The sequence below is a fragment of the Carassius gibelio genome, chromosome B25 (assembly GCF_023724105.1).
Source record: "Carassius gibelio isolate Cgi1373 ecotype wild population from Czech Republic chromosome B25, carGib1.2-hapl.c, whole genome shotgun sequence".
Classification (NCBI taxonomy): Eukaryota; Metazoa; Chordata; class Actinopteri; order Cypriniformes; family Cyprinidae; genus Carassius; species Carassius gibelio.
This window is the reverse complement of record NC_068420.1, coordinates 11,304,871-11,316,043: the sequence shown is the minus strand read 5'-3', so window position 1 is coordinate 11,316,043 and position 11,173 is coordinate 11,304,871. Positions and strand designations below refer to the sequence as shown.

The 11,173-nt window shown below is 40.8% G+C and overlaps 1 protein-coding gene across 3 annotated transcripts in view; it reads right to left on the bottom strand.

Annotated features, from left to right (window-relative positions):
• Position 1: 1 nt before the first annotated feature.
• LOC128014132 (chromatin remodeling regulator CECR2) overlaps positions 2–11,173 on the bottom strand; it is a 28,471-nt gene continuing 17,299 nt past the window's right edge. For 2 of the 3 annotated variants that reach the window (XM_052597452.1, XM_052597450.1), the window contains exons 8-18: positions 8,937–9,026; positions 8,706–8,853; positions 7,977–8,106; positions 7,773–7,810; positions 7,576–7,667; positions 7,372–7,498; positions 6,585–6,943; positions 6,319–6,468; positions 4,966–5,704; positions 3,056–4,850; positions 2–2,770 (exon numbers count right to left, since the gene is read on the bottom strand). In XM_052597452.1, coding sequence (XP_052453412.1) covers positions 2,713–2,770; positions 3,056–4,850; positions 4,966–5,704; positions 6,319–6,468; positions 6,585–6,943; positions 7,372–7,498; positions 7,576–7,667; positions 7,773–7,810; positions 7,977–8,106; positions 8,706–8,853; positions 8,937–9,026 — 3,726 coding nt within the window. In that variant the 3' untranslated portion in view covers positions 2–2,712. The remainder of the gene's footprint in view (positions 2,771–3,055; positions 4,851–4,965; positions 5,705–6,318; positions 6,469–6,584; positions 6,944–7,371; positions 7,499–7,575; positions 7,668–7,772; positions 7,811–7,976; positions 8,107–8,705; positions 8,854–8,936; positions 9,027–11,173) is intronic. The other variant, XM_052597451.1, reaches the window with a different exon arrangement.

Here is an 11,173-nt window from a genome sequence, read left to right as displayed (position 1 = left end):
CTAATGAAACGTAATTTATTCTAAAATGTACAGTATAGAAAATACTTCGGTCCATTTACAAAATAATTTGTCAGTCCGGTAAGAACTCGTAAACTTCACAATGAAAGTTACAGGTGTCGTTTTGGATGCCATCTTCGCTACTGAGGTAAAGTGAACCGTTTCAAAACAAACATAACACACTTATATTAAAAAATACAAAAATTTACAAAACATAACAAATAAATATGATTCACATTTAACCAACTAGTTTCTTAACTAGTACAGACAGAAAAAAAAAAATGACAGCAGAGATGTGGAAGGATGGATTTCAAGAGATACAGATCCATTACCCAATACCCACTAGGTTACAAAAAAAAAAAAAAAAAAAACATCTGTATACAACAATATCCAAACATTCTTGTAGTCCATTACAACTAAATCACCCCTTTAAGTATTAACAGTGGAGAAAGGACAGACCGCTAAAGTGATACTTCTTTACTTATGAGCTAAGACAGGTACAGAATGGTGGACAATGTCCATGTCATCTTACGTCTAATATTTTCATATCCCTAGTTCATAAAATACATATAAACCGTTCACATGTCCACAAAATACTAAAACTTTACTGTCTGACATTTTGCACCATCACAGGTTTCTGGGACAAATCTGTTTCCTTCGCACAAACAGGTACAACCTCTTCTCCACTTAAGCATGGATTCCACAAAATGGCAAAATGAGGGCAAAACTTTCTATGATGCTGCCTTCATTTCACTTATGGTTGTAAACACAAACATTCAAAAAGTGGAAGGCAGATGTTTTAATCATGTTCAAACTTGGCACTGATAAATTAATTACCATTCGGTTTTTGCAAGTGAACATAGTGTTGATGTTAGGATCAAGCTGTAAATCATAAAAAAAAAAAAAAATATCCACATCTATGAAGGGAATGGAGAATGTGCCACATTCTGGCATTATGAGGTAGATATTCTTGCTGCCATATTCGCACAAATTGCAGTTTCTTTTCAATGGTTTGCCAACAAGAGCGGGGTAAAATAGTAATTTAGACAGACCAAGAAAAAAAAAAAGATATTCAGAAGTAATTCATTTAGTGCAGGACAACAATAGTATGATCAATTAAAATGAACAAAACCATTCTAGTTCATTTTCCGATCAACCTTTCTCCCTCCATTAAAAAAATAAAAATAAAATAAACAAATAAAAACAAATTCAAACACCATTAACTCCAAGTACTGCTTGCCCAGTTCCTGTGTCTGAACGGAAGATCACAGATGAATTGAAGTTAATCACAGTTCCAGTGACATTTCATTGCATTTTTTTTTTCTATGAATATTTATCAACAATACCCGTATTAAAACCACTTCACCCTGAGGACACATTCAGTACATTGAATTAAAATAAGCATTCATGTAAAATATGAGCACATCGACATTTCTCCTATTTGATACAATGAACTACAGTGGTACTTTTACAAGTTTTAAGGCTGATGTACATTCTCTCATCTAATGCATTTTTAGTATTGCGACTCCAATTCAATTTACATTCCAATATGTGAAAAAAAAAAATTTTTTACGATTGATGACCAGTGATGAATGATATCAGGTGAAAACAAACGACCCTTCAGGGAATCCCAAAAGCCATGGATTACTAGAAAACTGTAATATTTTCAGTATCTGAAATCTGATTCATTCTGTGCACACATAAACTAGCAGGACAAATCAATATGGAACAAGACAACACATCAGAGACAGACAATTTGAGTGAAAAGTTAGAATGTAGTCCCATACAAATAAGCACATATCTAATTTATGTCAAAGGCCACTAATTCCAGTATGAAAGACTATTCCTAGTGCATAACAAATAGAGCAGCCATGTTATCTGCCAGTCTAAGAAAAAAGACAAATCTTCAAACTGAAGCGGCATTAAAAGAATGCACATCACCAGAAATCAAGTGGATATTGTGTCTTAGTTGAGATGAACATCACCTCATTAAAACACTCCAGGTGAGCACAAGATCCAACTTTTATTCCTTAAGTTTAATTATTACTATATCTAAAATAGAACAGAACATTCAACAAGTACATGAAGGCAACTGGGTGTAGTTTGTCCAAAGAGCTTGGAAAAAGCTCCAGTAGCCCCAGTACCCTATTTACTACACCTGAGTTTAACTTTAAACCAGAACACGAACTGACAAATCACACCTTGCTCTTCTCATGGACTAGAAAAAAAAAAAAAAAAAAAGTTTATTTACTTCCCAAGAAGCAGCCCATCCAAAGGAAATGAAGATGTTGTTCCTTTGTAGGGAATGATGCCAAAGAGACATTCCAGGCTGAAAAGAGAAGCTGCAGACCAGTATTATGGGGATTCAAACAGTATTTGAGCAATAAACAGGACTGAAGATTCACAGCTCTTCCTTGGTCAATGATCCCACCTCCTGGTTACTGTGAGTTGTTCCTTTTCCTCCTCAGTGCAAAGGAGTGCCTAATCCAGATGAGGATGGGTTACCACTTTCTCAAAAATGTCTTCTAGAAGGGTAGTGGAGCATGTCTGCGGATCACGACTTCAAATAATAAAATAATTTGCATTTTTCCGCAAATGATCATATCAACAATATTCCTAATGTTTTGTTGTTGTCTCCATTTTCTTGTATATTTCAGGATGTGAAAGTGTTGGAAAATATACATTTCTTTAGACTTTCCAATGAAATCCTACTTTTCACACTCCTTGTTTATTACCTGGACCATTGGGAGATGCTGTACCCAACATCTGGTGCCTATCGGAAAAGAAAAATGGTTACTAAAGGTAAGGAACATTTATGTGAATGCATTAAATAGACATCCAAATCAATTATAAATTTATGCATTTAGCAGACACTTTTATCCAAAGTGACTTACAGTGCACTCAGGCTATCAGTTTTTTACAATCAATCATGTGTTCCCGGGGAATCGAACCCCCAACCTTGCGCTTGGTAGTGTAGTGCTCTACCAATTGAGCTACAGGAACACCATTATATAATTATATCATAAGATCAAAAAAAAAATTAAGTGAGATCTCTTACCCTGTGCGAAGTAAGTGTTCTGCGACCACTGCTCTTTGAGAAACCATCATTCCCTGGAAGTGTCCTGCCACATTTGAATGCCTGTACATAGCCATGCGGGATTGGCCTGGAGGGAAAGGCAGGTGCTGGGGCCTCTGTAAAGCTTCCATCAAATGTGGATGAGGATGCTGTGGTACAAAATGTCCACTGGGAAAGTGCTGGCCAGAATATGGCCCACTTGCCACCATATGGGATGGAAGAGCACCACTCTGCTGCATGCTGGGATGCATGCTACGAGGCCCATATTGGAAACTGGGGTGTGGCTGAGCTGAAGTACGATGTCGGGCTGTTGCATTATGGCTGTCCAGGTCCAAGATCTCCTTTGGGCTCTCAGACCGTTCAGAAGTCTCTTCAGTCCTTGCCTGCTTGGCAGGGCTGCCATCCTCTCTGTTTTCCAACGTACCGCTATGGGACCCATCGGGTAAAGAACTAGGTGACATTAAGCTCCCAACAGATCCATCCGAGCCATGTGGAGACATGCTATTGTCCTTGTGTCGACCATTAAAACTTCCAGTGGATGGTGATGGGTAAGAATTGGGCATCATTGGGTGCTGAGGCTGGTAGGGAGGTCGAGTCCACTCCTCAGATGGAAATCCAGGTCTGCTATGACGGAGGTGCTGATAGAACTGGTGCGGTTGCTGCTGGAACTGAGGATACATGCTGGATTGGCCTTGAGGATGCTGTGTGGCCATGCGATACTGGTATGGAACACCTTGTTGGTGATAAGCAGGATAGTGTGCAGGATTTTGATAAGGGTTATTTCCCTGTGATGGTGGTCCCTGGTTTGGGTAAGGCTGGTGATTTGGTGGGTGTAATCCTCTTCCCACCTGTGGGTCAAAGTTTTGATGTACTGGCTCAGTTGTACCATACTGGGTCACAGCGTTACTCTCTGGAACCTGAGAGTGTATTGGAGGAGCCTGATTGTGAAGGGGTGCTAGCTCCTGCCTTCCTAATTGGGTTTGTAACTCTTGACTGAAGGGTTGTGGTTTGTAAAGCCCACTGGCACAATCAGTACTCATGTTAGCATTGCTGTTATCTTGGGAAGCTGTACTCCCACCTGACTCTTTCCTGCTGGTAGGCTCACAAGGCCTTTGGTCTCCCTGATCAGCTGGAGAGGGTAGAGCAAGTGGATGCGATACAGGGTGGCTAGGAGGTAGAGAGCTGAGGGTTGCAGGCTGATGAACACCAGGCTGACCCCCCTGAGGTGGAATCTGTGGCATTCCATGAAGAGGTCCTGCCTGTGGCCCTCTGACTGATCCATTGTGTATTACTTGTGATGAGCTGTTCGGAGCAGACTGATGAAATGCATTTTGTGCCATCTGTTGAGGAAGATTCTCCAGAACATGTGAAAGAACATTCTGAGACTGCTGTTGAGAACCATTCTGAATAAATTGCTGTGAAACAGGTTTATAGATTTGTTGAGAGTCATACTGGGGAATTTCATCTGGGGTTTTATGGGACATTGGCTGAGGACCATTTAGGGATAATGAGGAGTCATCCACAGATTTTTGCTGTGGGGGACCGGGTTGGGATTGAGAATTTAGGTGGTTATCATTGTGGATTTTCTCTAGATTTGACAGTCTATGTTTCTCTTCATTCTGACTGGGGCCTTCTGTGTTTGGATTTGACACAAATGTCAGAGCGGTTCCTAGAGAAGGCTCAGATTTTTCTGTTGGATTGTGATGAGAATTGGTGTCGGCTTCAGTCAGAGCATTTTCTCTAGTTGATGGTTTATCACCAGATTTTGGACTTGAACCTGCCAGGATATACAATGGTGTTAATATGTGCTTAAATCACTGCAGGTGCACATCCCATTTTCATTGAAAGCAATAGTGTAATGCCAAAATATGACAAGGAATACCAACTCTTACCTTTGGGGAATACGGGATTGTGCTGGATGTCTGCAGCGCCATCTCTAACAGGCCTGATGAGCTGGTTTTCAGGAGAAGACAATGCAGCAGAAGCTAAAGCATTATCACCACTTTGTGAGATGGGCTGAAAGTTCTCAACACGATGAGACGATGAGGCAGAGAGCTGCTGGAGGGCAATCATCTCTGGGCTATCAAGCATGGAAGCCAAATGTGGCCTTGAGACCTGAGAGGCCCCTGGTGGTCTTTGGCCAATGGGACTTTGGGAGCTGACAGAGGGCATTCTATATTGACCATTTGTCATTGCATAACCAGTACTGTGTGGAGGACGAATCATGTTGTTATTGTATGGATGCTGGCTTGTTGCACTCTGCTCTTGCATCATAGGTCCACCTGATGTCGGCTGCCCATGATGGTTTATGGGAGGTAACAGCCTGGGCACATTCATGCTATGAGGGCCATAATGAGGGTAGGAACTATGCATTGGGACACCAGGCCTGGGGTACCGGTTACCCATAGGTTGCATGGACTGCCCTTCTGGATGTTGCTGTGAAGGGTGCATGTTGCCTTCACGTGGAGGGGTACTGAAACCCCCAGGCTGAAGGTTCATTGGCCTTGGGCCAAGAGGAGGACCATGATTAGGACCAGGATAAGAATGTTGCTGATGTGGAGGCTGAAGTGGTTGGCCATCAGGTCCGATTGGGTATCTAGGACCAATATGTGGACCATTTATATGGGAACCCTGATTAAAAAGAAAAAAGAAAACTATTATAAAACAACCTTTGAGACATTAACATATTGTAGTGATTGAAATTAATGTTGCTTTTCCACTGCATGGCATGGCTCGGCTCGGTTTGCGTTTCCACTGCAGTTCAGCACAACTTTAGAGTGGGTAGGATTATTCAACATGTTGTAATAGTTGTGCTGTCTCTAAAAACTTTTTCATGCCGAGTCGCCCCATCAAGCTCTTGCTGGATCCGCTCCTCTGCTATCAATAAGAGGAACGTTTGTACTTCCTCAACAGACTATGAAAAAGCCCATTTTTGGTGGTTAAAAAAGGTGCAGTCATTCAATACAGTTGCGTTCAATCCTTCACTGGCTGTGCTGAAACAAATCTAGTGGTTCTGTTGTGTTTGTGTCACAAGTTCAGAGGTAGTGAATATTCTCAGTGATAAGCAGAGTTTGCACGTCACGTTTTGGTAACGGTACAGTTCATTTGGAACCTTAACTGAGGTGGTACCAGATATTGTACCAAGTGGAAAACCCCCTCCAAAAGTGAACCGAACCATACCATACCGTGATGTACCATGCAGTGAAAAAGTGCCATAATACTGCTGCATGAAGATCACTACATACTTGCATGTTGTACTGAGGTATATGCTGACTTCCATGGTCCACCGGTGGCCTGGACATGAGGGGTCTCTGTCCAGGATATGGATACTGAGGGTCAATCATCATTCGTTGAGCATACATTCCTGGTCCCAAAGGACCTGTAGGTTGTTGAAACTATAGGCAAAAAGAGCACATCTCTTATGAAGTACCGACAATAAGAAGTGCAAGTCAAAACTGTTGTTTCAGCTGTCAACAATAAACAAATTTTTGTGTAGAAAGTGTAGGATAACCTGTTGAGCAGGATGTAGCATGAAAGCCTGTTGGTGTCCTGGGTGGATGTTATGAGGATGTGGGGGACCACTGGTGTAGTGTGGGGGAGGGTACTGTAAAGCAGATTTGGGATAGTCTCGTTGCTGACTGTTTCCTTTTCCACTATTGGATGTTTTGCGTTTTTGAACTTGCTCAGTGGCTCTGATCAAGCTCTCAGGACCTGACTGTTTGTGACTTTTGCTCTTCTTCTTATCCTTGCGGTCACGGTCCTCACTGCTCACATGAAACTCTTCATCTGTGTCGCCATCCTCAGTGGGGAAATGTTTCAGTAGGGCTCGGCTAAAGCAGCGTTCCAAGGACTCAGCCATTATTGTGTATTCTGAGGAGATACAGACAGGTAAACACAAGCGCGTACGCACACACACACACACACACAAACTCATCTCCCCATGCACAGCAAGCACACCAACCAGGTCACAGAACCACAGTTGACCTCTGACCCCGTCACCCCCAGGGGAGTGCATTCTGATGGATGAATGGCTCCAGGGAGGGGAGCTGCGGGGCTGGAATGTCTCTGTGGCACTGCAGGACCTGGTGCACTAGAGGACAGCTCAATCACTCTCTATTAATCAATGTCAGAGCCTCTCCACATAAAACCACTACTTGTATGACTTGCTTTGCTCATCAATTTTTAAACACTGCTACACATTCCCACATTTTGTTGAGCAGATTATTTTTAAGCATGTTTCACTTCTGCTTAGCTCTTCTGCTTAACTTGGCAACAAAACAGCATTAAATCATATTTACCACTCTCTTCTCCATTGTATTCCAGACAGTTCTCAAACATAAGCTTTACATCAGCCACAAAGTCATCCTTAGTGACGTACTCCCCATCATTCAGTTTTCTCTCAATTGTCGACAGGTCCATTGGAGTCTGACAAAACATTTTAAATAACTTTTTGAATTATTCTTAAGGGGAAAAAAATTCTTTATAACATCTTGTATGCCCACCTGTATGATTTCATGATAGTTGGGGGCATAAGACTCATCAACAGGCTCCATGAAAGGCCATGCATCTTTGTGTGCTTTGAGGGCCTCCAACACTGACATGAAAATAATTTTACATTTAGGTGGAACTACTTTACAGTAAGTAGTAAATGAGGAAACAAACACTGTGGTTTGACAACAACACCATTGTCCAAACGTACCTTTATACAGAGCAGTGTAATCATCATCTATGTCATAACTACAACACAGAAAGAGAAATGATTACCAAATAGCAACAACCACACCAAATTAAACATAAAAACTTACTTGTATTAAGTAATAAGTAAAAATTAAATTCATGTTAGGAGACCATTAGCAAATTCCAAATCTAATACAGAGTTTGAAAGCTAAAACAAAGTCCTTACAACTCTTTGGGTCGACGTGTTCGGCGACTAGGTGAGCGAGTCTCCAGATTCAGTAGCTCAGGGGGAAGTTCTTTTCCTTGAGACAGCAACCAGGCCTTCTCTTCTCGCTGCTTTCTTCTACGTGCACGCTCTGAACAACATAAAAAAACACATCAGTGAATTATAGAATAATAAAGCGCTTCACACTTTTTATTACCATTAATAGTGCACTTGTTACCTGCCCACTTCTGCCTGGGCCAAGGTGATGAAAAGTTTGCAAACGAAATCAAGTAATAATTGAGCAATTCATCAGGCAGCTTTAGAAGGCACATTTGATCAAAGGGCACAGGCAAGATAAAGGAGAGAAGTGCTTTATATGCTGACATTAAAGGCCCTGACTGACACACCCTACTGGGAGGATTAAAAGAGCTCGAGGAAGAAACCACTGGAGAGAACTGCAGGCCCAATCTTCATCCATAATACATTAATGTGGATAGGCCCATCAGCAGCAGCACAATCAAGAGTTAATTAACCCGCTGACAGGGGATATCAGAGCTGGATGATTCTCACGAGGAGTGAGGTTGATCAGTTCCCCGAGCTCAGCTCTTCAAAGCGGCCTTGGGTTAAAAGCATGCTGACTTCAAAACCGCCATGTTGAGACAAGACCACAGAATGTGCTTTAGCGTCAGTGTGTGTTTGATCACGCTTCTGGGGAAACTTTGGTCGCTGGTTACCTTGAGTGTGACTCACCCTCGACAGCTTTGACTCTCTCCTGTTCCTCTCTCTCCCGTTCTTCTTGAAGCAGTCGCTCTTCTTCTTTCCGTTGTTCAGCGAGCAGGACTTGCCTTTCCAGGTCCTCCTCCTTCTGCTTGTCCACCTCATTTGTGGCTCGTGTCTGCTTCGCACAAATTCATAAATTAAACCACAGCTTACATCACATAGATAAACAAGAAATTGCAGATACGTTTTAAAAAAGCAAACCCCATTCTCTTTGCTGCCATTTTGTTCAGTGTGGTGATGGCTGTTGTGTTCCTTGGGCAGATTCAGTAGCTTCTGCTTCATCTCTTTCTCCTGGGGAAGAATAATCTTGCTAGTTATACACGTGGGTGTCAGGTAGGTCACTTGGGAGGAAGTATCAATCCCTCCTGAATATGCCCTTTGTTTTAACCAAAAGGCTGAAGTAAGATTAAAGGGTGTCATCACAAAACCAAACAGCCCATTGTGACAAAAGGCCCATTTTTGTCCCCATCTCAGTATATTCAGGATCTTCTTTTTCGTGCATTAGCCTAAAACACTTAATCCCATGCTAGAAGATGGAGTGTCTGTGGTATCGCCACTTAAGAGGTCAAAAAACCTGCAGCACTGCAGGCCGTCAATCACCAAGCTCCAGCTCTCTTCAAGGTGAGAGCCTGCCACATAACGATGGCTAGATGGATTGGCTCAGACAGGGCTGTGAGAATGCTTGTGTGCATGTGTGAGAGAGTGGGTGGATGGGTTTGATTTGAAGAGGCAGTTGTCCAAGTTAAAACGCATTGCATCAAGCTTGCGAAAGAAAATATCTGGTTCTTTACAGATTTATGTAGAGGTGTGGAAAATGTGAAGTTGCATAATGCTGGAAGCAGTGAGGGTATGTAATGGTGATTGCTGGGAGCATGGTAGTTATGGCAACCAGACACTCTAATGGGTCTTGATTAGCCACGGAAATGACATGCAAACACCACTGCAAATTGTGCATATCACCATGCATCTGTTATAGACAGTTTCTCACTGGTAAGATAAAGCAAAGATTAGTTTATCGATTATCTTTGTGCATATGAAAATGATCTAATATGGAAATAGCTTTAAACTTGAGTATTATATTCATCTAAACTTGAGTATTATTAATCTGCTGCACCATGTATTCTGGAGCACTTGCAATTGTCCCTAAGGACAATGGACCCTGCATGGCAAATGAATCTCAAGCCAGTGGCAATGTTCAAACTTTCTGATTCTTTTCCGGTGATTTTGAGGCAGAAAATGTCTTAAGAATTTCATGAAACCAACACACATAAGTATTAATGATAGATAGACACTGGCGAAAGCTAATAAAGGGGCATGGAAGAGGCACTCTATAGCGCCACCTTTTGATAAAACTTGGGGTGATTTAGCTACGATTACCAAACTTGGTCATTATATCGTTCTCATCAAGCTGGACAACTTTCCAATTAACAATCATTAACTATGACCAACAGGAAGTCAGCTATTTTGATTTGTATGTGGATTTTTGGAAAAATCAGGCAGTTGTATTTTGCATAATCCGTCCAGGAGAAACAAGCAATTCACACTAAACTTTTTAAACAATATACTGATGATGCTAAATTGCAAACAGATTTTGGATATCTTGAACGGTGTTGCCATGGTGATTTATTAAAGTGACAGTAAAAAAAAGATTAACAGTAATTTTCTTATTTCTTTTAAGTGCAGCTTCCAAACACTTAATTTTTTACATACATTCTATCCTTCTGAGGAAATATGGTTAGTTTCATGAATTTACAAAACTCTATGGATAACAGAAAATTGAGGGTGAGTTTAAAGTTCTATTCATCTATGTGACTTTGCCTGCATTACAGCTTGAGAAATCTCTTAGGCCTTATTTTCTGTCAGTTTTAGGGACAAAAAAGTCCTAGAAATTGTTAATTTCTAGGGTATTGACAACACTTTTACAGCATAAAAAGATCTAACGATACATACACTTGGAAATAGCAGTAATTTTCTTATATCTTTAAAGTGCATTATCCAAACTCTTCAACACTTTTTACAATTAGAGAACAAATAATTAGTAGGAAATCCTGAACCCATGTTTTCCTTCAAAAAACTTTCTTTACAAGTAAAGAAAGACTGACATTAACATCTTGGATGACAAGGGGGTGAGAACATTATCTGTAAATTTCTGTTCTGGAAGTGAACTACTCCTTTATTACTCCTGATTTTGATTTTATGATTTTAAGAACAATACATTTTAAATTGAAATCATTTAAAAATATATTAAGTAGAAAATAATTGTATTCATGTTTTCTAAATTACAAGAGGTTAATCAAATTGTTCTCAAATGACTTCTCAAATAAATATTTAAACATCCTACTGATATTGCTTAACTGCATATGTCACCGCAGATATGGCAATCTCTACTAAGATTATAACCTATATCCCAGTTTGACTCATAACGTGACTCATGATTG